The sequence below is a fragment of the Xenopus tropicalis genome, chromosome 8 (genome assembly GCF_000004195.4).
Source record: "Xenopus tropicalis strain Nigerian chromosome 8, UCB_Xtro_10.0, whole genome shotgun sequence".
In the NCBI taxonomy this organism is placed as follows: domain Eukaryota; kingdom Metazoa; phylum Chordata; class Amphibia; order Anura; family Pipidae; genus Xenopus; species Xenopus tropicalis.
Genome location: NC_030684.2, coordinates 12,923,313 through 12,935,186, shown reverse-complemented (window position 1 = coordinate 12,935,186; position 11,874 = coordinate 12,923,313). Strand labels below are relative to the sequence as shown.

The 11,874-nt window shown below is 46.3% G+C and overlaps 1 protein-coding gene across 1 annotated transcript in view; it reads left to right on the top strand.

Annotated features, from left to right (window-relative positions):
* prdm12 (PR domain containing 12) overlaps positions 1-10,394 on the top strand; it is a 10,892-nt gene extending 498 nt beyond the window's left edge. The window contains 4 exon segments of the mRNA NM_001079430.1: positions 2,993-3,183; positions 4,917-5,072; positions 8,692-8,803; positions 9,747-10,394. Coding sequence (NP_001072898.1) covers positions 2,993-3,183; positions 4,917-5,072; positions 8,692-8,803; positions 9,747-10,129 — 842 coding nt within the window. The 3' untranslated portion in view covers positions 10,130-10,394.
* The last annotated feature ends 1,480 nt before the right edge of the window (positions 10,395-11,874 follow it).

Sequence of the window (11,874 nt, the reverse complement as noted above, 5' to 3'; positions counted from 1 at the left end):
CTGGGGGGTGGGGGTGAGTACCCACTGGCACAGTCCTTCTCTGGGGGTGAGTACCCACTGGCACAGTCCTTCTCTGGGGGTGAGTACCCACTGGCACTGAGGGGTGGGGGTGAGTACCCACTGGCACTGGGGGGTGGGGGTGAGTACCCACTGGCACAGTCCTTCTCTGGGGGTGAGTACCCACTGGCACAGTCCTTCTCTGGGGGTGAGTACCCACTGGCACTGAGGGGTGGGGGTGAGTACCCACTGGCACTGAGGGGTGGGGGTGAGTACCCACTGGCACTGAGGGGTGGGGGTGAGTACCCACTGGCACTGAGGGGTGGGGGTGAGTACCCACTGGCACAGTCCTTCTCTGGGGGTGAGTACCCACTGGCACTGAGGGGTGGGGGTGAGTACCCACTGGCACTGAGGGGTGGGGGTGAGTACCCACTGGCACAGTCCTTCTCTGGGGGTGAGTACCCTCTGGCACTGAGGGGTGGGGGTGAGTACCCACTGGCACTGAGGGGTGGGGGTGAGTAACAACTGGCACAGTCCTTCTCTGGGGGTGAGTACCCTCTGGCACTGAGGGGTGGGGGTGAGTACCCACTGGCACTGAGGGGTGGGGGTGAGTACCCACTGGCACTGAGGGGTGGGGGTGAGTACCCACTGGCACTGACGGGTGGGGGTGAGTACCCACTGGCACTGAGGGGTGGGGGTGAGTACCCACTGGCACTGAGGGGTGGGGGTGAGTACCCACTGGCACTGAGGGGTGGGGGTGAGTACCCACTGGCACTGAGGGGTGGGGGTGAGTACCCACTGGCACTGAGGGGTGGGGGTGAGTACCCACTGGCACAGTCCTTCTCTGGGGCTGAGTACCCACTGGCACTGAGGGGTGGGGGCCCAGCAGCCATTCTCTCTGGTCCCCAACTTATTCCTTCTCCTCTCAGGCACTAAACCCTTTCTTGTCACTCACAGAGCTTCAGACTGGATAGATAGGTAGATAGATAGGTAGATAGATAGATAGATTCAGATAGATAGATAGATAGATATAGACAGAACAGACAGATAGATAGAAATAGAGAGATAGATAGTTAGATAGATAGATAGATAGATAGATGATAGATAGATAGATAGATAGATAGATAGATTGATAAATAGATAGATAGATGATAGATAGATAGATAGATAGATAGATAGATAGATAGATAGATAGACGGAAAGATAGTAAGAGACAGAGATGAGAAAAATAGATGACAGAAAGATAAGAAAGAAAGAAAGATATACACAAAGATACAGAGAGAGATATACAGAGAGAAAGGTAAAGAGAGAGATGATAGATAGAGGTAGACAAGTACAGACAAATTTATAGACAGTCAGACAGATAGACTTACAAGACTGCACAGATAAACTGAGACAGACAGCAGTCAGACTTGCAATCGACAGGCAATGTCGGTACCTGTGAAGGGGCTAATATACAAGTTTAGTGTATCCTACACACATTTACACACACACACACATTTATACACACAGTTATATACACACAGTTGCACACACATTTATACACACAGTTGCACACACAGTTACACACTCACACACACATTTATACACATATTTATATACACATATTTATATACACACATTTATACACTCACACATTGTGATTTGGGCATTTTCCCAGCGCTCTGTGAGATTTACCAACCTCCCTTGAAATCCCCAACTCTATTCTACTCAGATTCCCTCACAAAATCCCCTTTGACTTTTTCCCATTCCCCCCCCCATTCCCCCCCCCAGCCCCCCATGTCATTATGAGTTTGGGAGGGTCTCCCTGCGCCCCTCACAGCTCACAAGGCGTGTAATAGCCGCAGACTGAAGGGAGAAAGCTTTATAATTCATTTAGTTAACTCGGGAGTGACCTGTGGAAGGTTCCCACTTAAACCAACTCCAACACAGGGCAGGGGGACAATAAAAAGTCCCTTTTCTTTAACCTGTCTCAAGATCTTATTCCCCCCATTCATCAATCTCTTTCCCTTCCCTTGGCATCTATTGCCCGGGCTTTGTCCCCGCCATTCTCCTTACTGTTCCTTCCTTAATTTGCCATGAAAACTAAAAATCCATTTGCATTCATATCATGTCAACCATTTAATCTCCCCATTTTGTCTGTGAAATTCCTGCGCCTTTATAGACCCCCCTGTGTACATGGAACAGAAATGTATCGCTGCGGCTTTCATAAAGGCTAATGAATTTAGAATTAGTCATTCCTTTCTTGTCGAGTTTCATGAATGCCTATCACTTTAACAGTGTGACAAATTGCTGGCTGGAAATATAGGTGACACTATTTAACCCCTCTCCATTCAGCCCATTTTTTAAAATGCCCCCTTTTTAAACACCCCCCAGGTACCCTGGTACGAAATGAAAAAAAATATATCTGAATCTGAATTCAATGGGATTTCAAAGTTGCATTTTATTAAGTCGGCAAAGATCGCAGCGATCCGAGGAGTGCGCTTTCATTTGGATCATTTCAATTTGGACGCAGCGCTTTACAGACACAATTCTCTATAGTACAGAAAAATAAAATGTAATTGTATTGGTTGAGAAATGCTCTTTGTAAATGGAAATAAAGCGAGTTCCGATTTATTTAGTTACGAGTGTGACCGCAAATTGCTGGGATATAAGGGAAAAAGCGCAAGGTTGAAATGTCTTCTTTTTAAATGCGGCGCAATCGCTTCCCCGTAGTCCTTCTGCGCGAAATTCGTTGCGAATGGATCGAACACAACGACTTCTGTCAATATGTTTATTATTATATTGAGATAATTCTATAAGGAAATCACTTTCTTATTTCGTTGATACAAATTGGATGAATAGCTTTAGCCAACTGATGAGCAGTTGCCAGTAGGCAGTAGGAGAATATATATTTTATAAAGGTAGTCGGAACCCTTACTAAATCTTTCTCTCTGGGTATGGACCTCTTTTGGCATCTCTTTATTCTAACCCCTTTGCCCTCTCTTGTCTACAGAAGTCCAGAAGCTCTCCAGCTTGGTTTTGCCCTCAGAAGTGATCATCGCTCAGAGCTCCATTCCTGGGGAGGGACTGGGCATTTTCTCCAAGACTTGGATCAAGGCTGGCACCGAGATGGGCCCTTTCACTGGCAGAGTCATCTCCCCAGAGCATGTGGATCTGTGCAAAAACAACAACTTGATGTGGGAGGTGAGTCCCAAGCACTGGTGGGATCCTTATCACTGATTTACACGGGAGAAGGGGCAAAAAAAAGCGAAGCCCCCGGGGGGGAAGTTAATTGAATCAGATTAGCACTTGATTAGATCGAAGTTGAAAGCCAGGCCAGTAGGACACAGCCAATGGGAATGGGAGGTCAAGTCGATTAATCTCAGACTCCCCCACATTATAGTGAACCCCAATTATAAATGTGATAGGGGGAGTGAAGATCAGACATGTGATAATAGGGGTACCCTGCGTCATGGAGAAGGGTTTTGGGGGTCCTGCCCAGTTTATACAACACCCCCCTGATTTTCTGCTTTTACTTTAGTTCTCAAACACCTTTTCTATGTTTAAATGTACAAAGTGATTGCCAGCTCTTCTGCCCCAATATGTGCATAACAGCAGCACCACCTAATGGACACTGGGGTCCAGTACAAGCCCCCCCATTGCCCCACCCTGCCACCCTATGCCCCTGGCACTTCCACAGGGAGCAAATGGGAAAAGCTTATCAGTGTAATGGCACAACCCACACCCCAAAGGGATTTATCTCATGTACAGAGCGAATCTCTCATTACTGTTTATCTGCTTAACTAATGATGACTTTAATAGAGGGGAAACAAAGGCGGCAATTTTCATGTAATTATAAGGGGCTGACAGTTTTACCACTAAAGAAATTAGATAAAAACCCAATTAGCATTAAAAGGGCTGAAACTGAGCAATGGAACCGACTCGTTTATATGTGATGGGATCTTGTCTTTTCTGTGCAAATGAGTTCAAATACCATTAATGGTTATTAATATTTTAAAAATTATTTTTTGTATTATTTTCGGGTTTCACACATGGATTTTATTTTCAATTTGAATTACGAATCACCAGCACATCCTATACTTAAAGCAAAATATCACTATTAGATTGTAAGCTCTGTGGGAAAGCAGCTGCATCTCTTACTGTATATAAAGAGGCTGCATTGTATATTGGGTATTTTGATATTAAATATATTATTATTATTATTATTATTATTATTATTATTAACCATACTACTACTACTACTACTAATAATAATAATAATAATAACCATACTACTACTACTACTAATAATAATAATAACCATACTACTACTAATAATAATAATAATTAATACAACATTCATTTGGACTGATAACTTTTTTCAATTATAGGGTTAAGTTCCCCTTGATTTAACATCAGGTCACAATGGATAAATGCTTAAAAACTCCTTTTCAGTTTCTTAATGAATTTTGAAATCAAGAGACGGCAGTTGTATGTTACATAATTGTACAGAGAAAGCCGTTTCAGTTGGGGGTCTGTAATATATATATATATTTCCATTATATATATTATATATATATATATATACACACAATTGAGAAGCAGGAAACCTTTACATAACATTTATCAAGCACATTAATCTCCAATGAAGCCTGTATTCTATTATTATTATCTATAATATGCTATTGTAGCATAACTACAACTCCCAGCAGCCTTTAGTAGTCAGATGCTGCTTACACTTTGAGGCCACCTTTACAAGGTTTCGACCAGGTCTAGTAACCCAGAGCAACCAAGTATATATTTGCTTAACAAAACAGTTGACCAGTGAAAAGCTTCTTGCTGATTGGTTGTTGCAGCTTTATGCCATGTTGTGGGCCCAAGTGCTAAGGGTCCCAGGAGCTGTTCATAATCCTAAATATGTGCCTTGGTCCCACTAGGTGTTTAATGAAGATGGCACGGTGCGCTATTTTATTGATGCCAGCCAAGAGGACCATCGCAGTTGGATGACGTACATCAAGTGTGCGCGGAACGAGCAAGAGCAGAACTTGGAGGTAGTGCAGATTGGGAACAGCATCTTCTACAAAGCCACCGAGGTAAGTCCAGCTTTGCTTTCTTAGGCCGTGGTTTCTGGGTACCCCCATCTTTATAGTTAGCAGCAGGCTATTGGCACTATCTCCATCTTGCCTTCCTTTACCTGCAATGCCCCCCAACTGCTTGGCAGGGCCATAGGCCGAAGGGCCAAACATGGCCTGAGCTTGTACTGAAGGCAAACTATGTAGCGGCTTAAAGTTTAGCAGAGCCTGGATTATCCAAGGATACAATACCAAATGGGCGGTAATATATAACCATACCTTTCCAGTAGAGAGGCCCTTGGTTGGCTTCAGTTGAGCAGCACTGTTAGCCCTGATTGCACGGCGCTCAGCCACTAGAATAGGGGGCTCTCATATTCCCATCACAGCAGCAAGGTTATTCTCTTGTCATACAGGAAAAATAGAAATCAATTTGCCATCCACCAAATGGCAGGGTGCAGAGAATATCTCATGAACCTTAGAGAGGCTGATAGATATCTTCTGCGGCCAGGCTTGGAGAAGAGACTTAAGTGCTTCTGGAATTCGTATCTATAAACATCAGTTAGCTAATAAAAGCCTTCTACATACCTTGCCATTTCTTTATTTCCTCCTGACAAATCCAAGCTTTAACTCGTTATGACTCCCCCCTTGATCAAGTCTAATGTGAGTTTGCCCTGTCTTCCATTCTCTTCTCCCCCCAAGGTCACCACTTAGCGCTTTGTTAGGAGCCAACAGCTCACACAAGCACCCAACATAATGAACTGCCCCCTCCCCATTCACTGCCTTTATCCCGCATCCCCCTGGTGTGTTTGTTTAAAGGAACCGTGTAAAATAACCTATTCACTAGTGGCCTTGGTAACCACGGAGCTACCAGTGGGGAGTCAAAAGGAGAAACCCAGAATGATATCAGAACTCAAAACCATTTTCTTTATTATTAAAAATAATAACAGACTAGATAAATCCACTGCAACCAAACAGGAAAGGGACTGTGGCTGTGGGATAGCAGGTATAGTAGGGAGAGATGGTGCCTATAGTAGCAGTGGGGGGATAATAGCCTCTGGGAAGGGACTGGGGCTGTGGGATAGCAGGTATAGTAGGGAGAGATGGTGCCTATAGTAGCAGTGGGATAATAGCCTCTGGGAAGGGACTGTGGCTGTGGGATAGCAGGTATAGTAGGGAGAGATGGTGCCTATAGTAGCAGTGGGATAATAGCCTCTGGGAAGGGACTGGGGCTGGGGGATAGCAGGTATAGTAGGGAGAGATGGTGCCTATAGTAGCAGTGGGGGGATAATAGCCTCTGGGAAGGGACTGGGGCTGGGGGATAGCAGGTATAGTAGGGAGAGATGGTGCCTATAGTAGCAGTGGGGGGATAATAGCCTCTGGGAAGGGACTGGGGCTGTGGGATAGCAGGTATAGTAGGGAGAGATGGTGCCTATAGTAGCAGTGGGGGGATAATAGCCTCTGGGAAGGGACTGGGGCTGGGGGATAGCAGGTATAGTAGGGAGAGATGGTGCCTATAGTAGCAGTGGGGGGATAATAGCCTCTGGGAAGGGACTGGGGCTGTGGGATAGCAGGTATAGTAGGGAGAGATGGTGCCTATAGTAGCAGTGGGGGGATAATAGCCTCTGGGAAGGGACTGTGGCTGTGGGATAGCAGGTATAGTAGGAAGAGATGGTGCCTATAGTAGCAGTGGGGGATAATAGCCTCTGGGAAGGGACTGGGGCTGTGGGATAGCAGGTATAGTAGGGAGAGATGGTGCCTATAGTAGCAGTGGGGGATAATAGCCTCTGGGAAGGGACTGGGGCTGTGGGATAGCAGGTATAGTAGGGAGAGATGGTGCCTATAGTAGCAGTGGGGGGATAATAGCCTCTGGGAAGGGACTGGGGCTGTGGGATAGCAGGTATAGTAAGGAGAGATGGTGCCTATAGTAGCAGTGGGATAATAGCCTCTGGGAAGGGACTGGGGCTGTGGGATAGCAGGTATAGTAGGGAGAGATGGTGCCTATAGTAACAGTGGGGGATAATAGCCTCTGGGAAGGGACTGGGGCTGTGGGATAGCAGGTATAGTAAGGAGAGATGGTGCCTATAGTAGCAGTGGGATAATAGCCTCTGGGAAGGGACTGGGGCTGTGGGATAGCAGGTATAGTAGGGAGAGATGGTGCCTATAGTAGCAGTGGGGGGATAATAGCCTCTGGGAAGGGACTGGGGCTGTGGGATAGCAGGTATAGTAAGGAGAGATGGTGCCTATAGTAGCAGTGGGATAATAGCCTCTGGGAAGGGACTGGGGCTGTGGGATAGCAGGTATAGTAGGGAGAGATGGTGCCTATAGTAGCAGTGGGGGGATAATAGCCTCTGGGAAGGGACAGGGGCTGTGGGATAGCAGGTATAGTAGGCAGAGATGGTGCCTATAGTAGCAGTGGGGGGATAATAGCCTCTGGGAAGGGACAGGGGCTGTGGGATAGCAGGTAGAGTAGGGAGAGATGGTGCCTATAGTAGCAGTGGGGGGATAATAGCCTCTGGGAAGGGACTGGGGCTGTGGGATAGCAGGTATAGTAGGCAGAGATGGTGCCTATAGTAGCAGTGGGGGGATAATAGCCTCTGGGAAGGGACAGGGGCTGTGGGATAGCAGGTTAGAGTAGGGAGAGATGGTGCCTATAGTAGCAGTGGGGGGATAATAGCCTCTGGGAAGGGACAGGGGCTGTGGGATAGCAGGTATAGTAGGGAGAGATGGTGCCTATAGTAGCAGTGGGGGGATAATAGCCTCTGGGAAGGGACTGGGGCTGTGGGATAGCAGGTATAGTAGGGAGAGATGTGCCTATAGTAGCAGTGGGGGGATAATAGCCTCTGGGAAGGGACTGGGGCTGTGGGATAGCAGGTATAGTAGGGAGAGATGGTGCCTATAGTAGCAGTGGGATAATAGCCTCTGGGAAGGGACTGGGGCTGTGGGATAGCAGGTATAGTTGGGAGAGATGGTGCCTATAGTAACAGTGGGGGGATAATAGCCTCTGGGAAGGGACTGGGGCTGTGGGATAGCAGGTATAGTAGGGAGAGATGGTGCCTATAGTAGCAGTGGGAGGGATAATAGCCTCTGGGAAGGGACTGGGGCTGTGGATAGCAGGTATAGTAGGGAGAGATGGTGCCTATAGTAGCAGTGGGGGGGATAATAGCCTCTGGGAAGGGACTGGGGCTGTGGGCAGTAGGTATAGTAGGGAGAGATGGTGCCTATAGTAGCAGTGGGGGGATAATAGCCTCTGGGAAGGGACTGGGGCTGTGAGATAGCAGGTATAGTAGGGAGAGATGGTGCCTATAGTAGCAGTGGGGGGATAATAGCCTCTGGGAAGGGACTGGGGCTGTGGGATAGCAGGTATAGTAGGGAGAGATGGTGCCTATAGTAGCAGTGGGGGGATAATAGCCTCTGGGAAGGGACTGGGGCTGTGGGATAGCAGGTATAGTAGGGAGAGATGGTGCCTATAGTAGCAGTGGGGGGATAATAGTAGGTATAGTAAAGAGAGATGAATAAAGTAGCACTCTGTATTATTGTTGAGAGCCTTTAGTTGTTTCTACAGTTGGTAAATGATGTGTAAATTTACTACAAATCAGTATTTTTTATCGGTAGAGAAATAACGTTTCCTCTTTCTCTACAGACTATCCCACCAGATCAGGAGTTGTTGGTTTGGTATGGAAACTTCCCAAATACCTTTCTTGGAATCCCGGGGGTACCAGGAATGGAAGAGGAACAGAAAAAGAGTAAGCACGGTAAGTGTTTTTTATCAGCCACATTTTAATAAATGTGACAATAAGTGAATGATGAGGAGGAAGCTGTTATGGCGTCACTTCCTGGTCAGGAAGCTCTAAAAAATAGTAGGAAGTAGAATGTTGTATAGGATTCCCCTTGCTACTCTGAAACAGTACATGCTATTTTTCATATGATGAATGTACCCTGATACAGAGCAGGCTGGACTGGCAATCTGCTGGTTCTGGCAAATGCCAGGGGGGCTGTAAGGTGCCATAGTCACTATTTATTGGGCTGGGGGGGCTGTTTGTGCCTCTGGGTACTGGGAATGCCAGGGGGGCTGTAAGGTGCCATAGTCACTCACTATTTATTGGGCTGGGGGGGGGCTGTTTGTGCCTCTGGGTACTGGGAATGCCAGGGGGGCTGTAAGGTGCCAGAAACAGTCACTATTTATTGGGCTGGGGGGCTGTTTGTGCCTCTGGGTACTGGGAATGCCAGGGGGCTGTAAGGTGCCACAGACAGTCACTATTTATTGGGCTGGGGGGGGGCTGTTTGTGCCTCTGGGTACTGGGAATGCCAGGGGGGCTGTAAGGTGCCACAGACAGTCACTATTTATTGGGCTGGGGGGGCTGTTTGTGCCTCTGGGTACTGGGAATGCCAGGGGGGCTGTAAGGTGCCACAGACAGTCACTATTTATTGGGCCTGTGGGGGGGGGGGGGGTGTTTGGGCCTCTGTGTACCTGAAATGCCAGGGCCTAGTTTGAATCCCAGTCCAGGTCTGATACAGTGGGTCATTTAGTGCCCCATGGGCACTTGGAGTTTATTCCCTACCATGTTGTAAGCACAGGAATACCCTGCCCCATAGCCCTATAGAATAGTGTGCCTCCAGAGAATGCTGGGAGTTGCAGTTTATAATATGAATGTGGAGGAAAATACAAACTAATATGAATTTTTTTTCCCCTCACAGAGGAGTTTGGAAGCGTGGACGTTGTGCCAACCATGACAGGCCGCATGCGTTGTGTCATTTGCCACCGTGGCTTCAATTCCCGCAGCAACCTGCGCTCCCACATGCGCATCCACACCCTGGACAAGCCCTTTGTCTGCCGCTTCTGCAACCGCCGCTTTAGCCAGTCCTCCACTCTACGTAACCACGTCCGTCTGCATACCGGGGAGCGTCCGTACAAATGCCAAGTGTGCCAGAGTGCCTACTCACAGCTGGCAGGCCTACGAGCCCATCAGAAAAGTGCCAGGCATCGCCCACCCAACAATTCCTTGCAGGCCCACTCTCCAACCCTGCCGGTGCCACACCCTGCCACCCTGGCACACCATATTCCAACAATGGTGCTGTGAAGGCCACGCCCACAACGCTGAACTCTAAATCCAGCTACAATATGGACACTTTAAAAGTGGGTAATGGACGGAGCTGCCATATCTGTTTGTTTATTCTGGGAGTTACCGGGCCCCCAACCCTTGGGGCCCCCAACCGCAGGCCTCCAGCCGAACCAGGGTCTGCAAATCCCGTTACCTGATGCTCACGTGCTCCCTCCCTTGTATAAAGCCTTTATATAAATAAATATATAAATATATATATATATAAATATCTTATTAAAAAAAACAAAGAAATGAACGTATATTACCTCTAGAGTATATCGGATTTTAACCTCCAAACGGGAAAAATGAAACAAACAAGTCACTTTAATTCTGTAAATATGTACAACCTGCTGTCCCCCGTGACATGTATAATATTTGTAAGAAATTTGTACCTTTCTGTAATGATCACTTATTCCAAAAATAAAGGAAGAAAATTTAAATGGCATCTTTGGCGTATTTGTCCTGAAAGAGGGGCACTTTGCACAGTCATTGTGACTGCCTCTGTAAGAGTTGCATGTGGCAGCCATCTTAGATTCTGCTACCTGTTTATTATTATTATTGTTTGTTTATTACCCCATAGCAACTGTCTTGATTCTACTTTATTATATTTATTGTATTTATTTACATTGGAGACAAACTTCACCAGCAGTGTTGCCCATAGCGATCAATTAGATCTTTGTTTTTGTTTTCTAACTTGTAGTTGACTGTTCAAATCTTATTGCTGATTGGTTGCTATGGGCAACATCGCCGGTAATGTTTTCTCCAGTGTTAATAAATACCCCCCTTAGTAGGCTGGTCGAAACAGATTGCTGATAGGTTGCTATGGCTTACTGTGACTCAAAGCAATGTATGTGATTAGTAATGCAAGATGGCCGATCCAGGAAGTGGAAAGCAAAGCAAAAAAAAAATTTTTTTCCCATCAGGCTGCAGTTTAAAACAAGTGCAGTTATGAAGCATAAGCCAAAGGATGATCATTAAGAAGGAACTGCACATAAATGGTTATAAAATGAAAACCCCTATATATCCTTGTTTATTAGACTCCTGTGGAGAAAATGGAGGCTGGTGCAACAAACACCGAGTAGAAGGAAATTAACTGGATTGGTAAACTGAAATAAAGGCTGTTTCTTGATGTTTCCGTTTATAGTGGATGTGAAATCAGTCGGCAAGGAAAGACACAATCCTGTTTTCAAAATGGCTGCCAGCACCCTGTCTCTCCCTTCCCTAAATAAAGGGAAGATAAATGCTGATAAATGTGCAGTGTTGTTGTTCTCTTTATCGTCTCATATCATTATGGGTCCATACTATGTACAGTATAGTCCTGGGGCCCACAGTGACTGCACGTCCAGTTTCTCTTGTGTCATTACATTGCCAGTCAGCAAGAAAGCCGCCATTTTACTTGCCCTAGTTCTTTATAGATCCTAGGACTTGCTAATATTTTCTCAACCAAAAGCCAGGGTCCAGATCCTGTCCTGTAAAATATTCTCTATAAAATACATTCATGTGAATCTTTGAGCCTCGACACTCACACAGCATTGAAACAGTTAAAAATAGCGGCCTGTGAAAAATATAGGCAGATACATGCTATATGGCAGCTCCTTTACAAATAACAAGTGCAAATATACCAATAATGAATTCACCTCCTGGGCACATAGTAAGCTATGCCCTCATTCTAAATGGTCTATTTATAAATAAATGCAATGGAAGGGGGAGTAACGCTGTATATA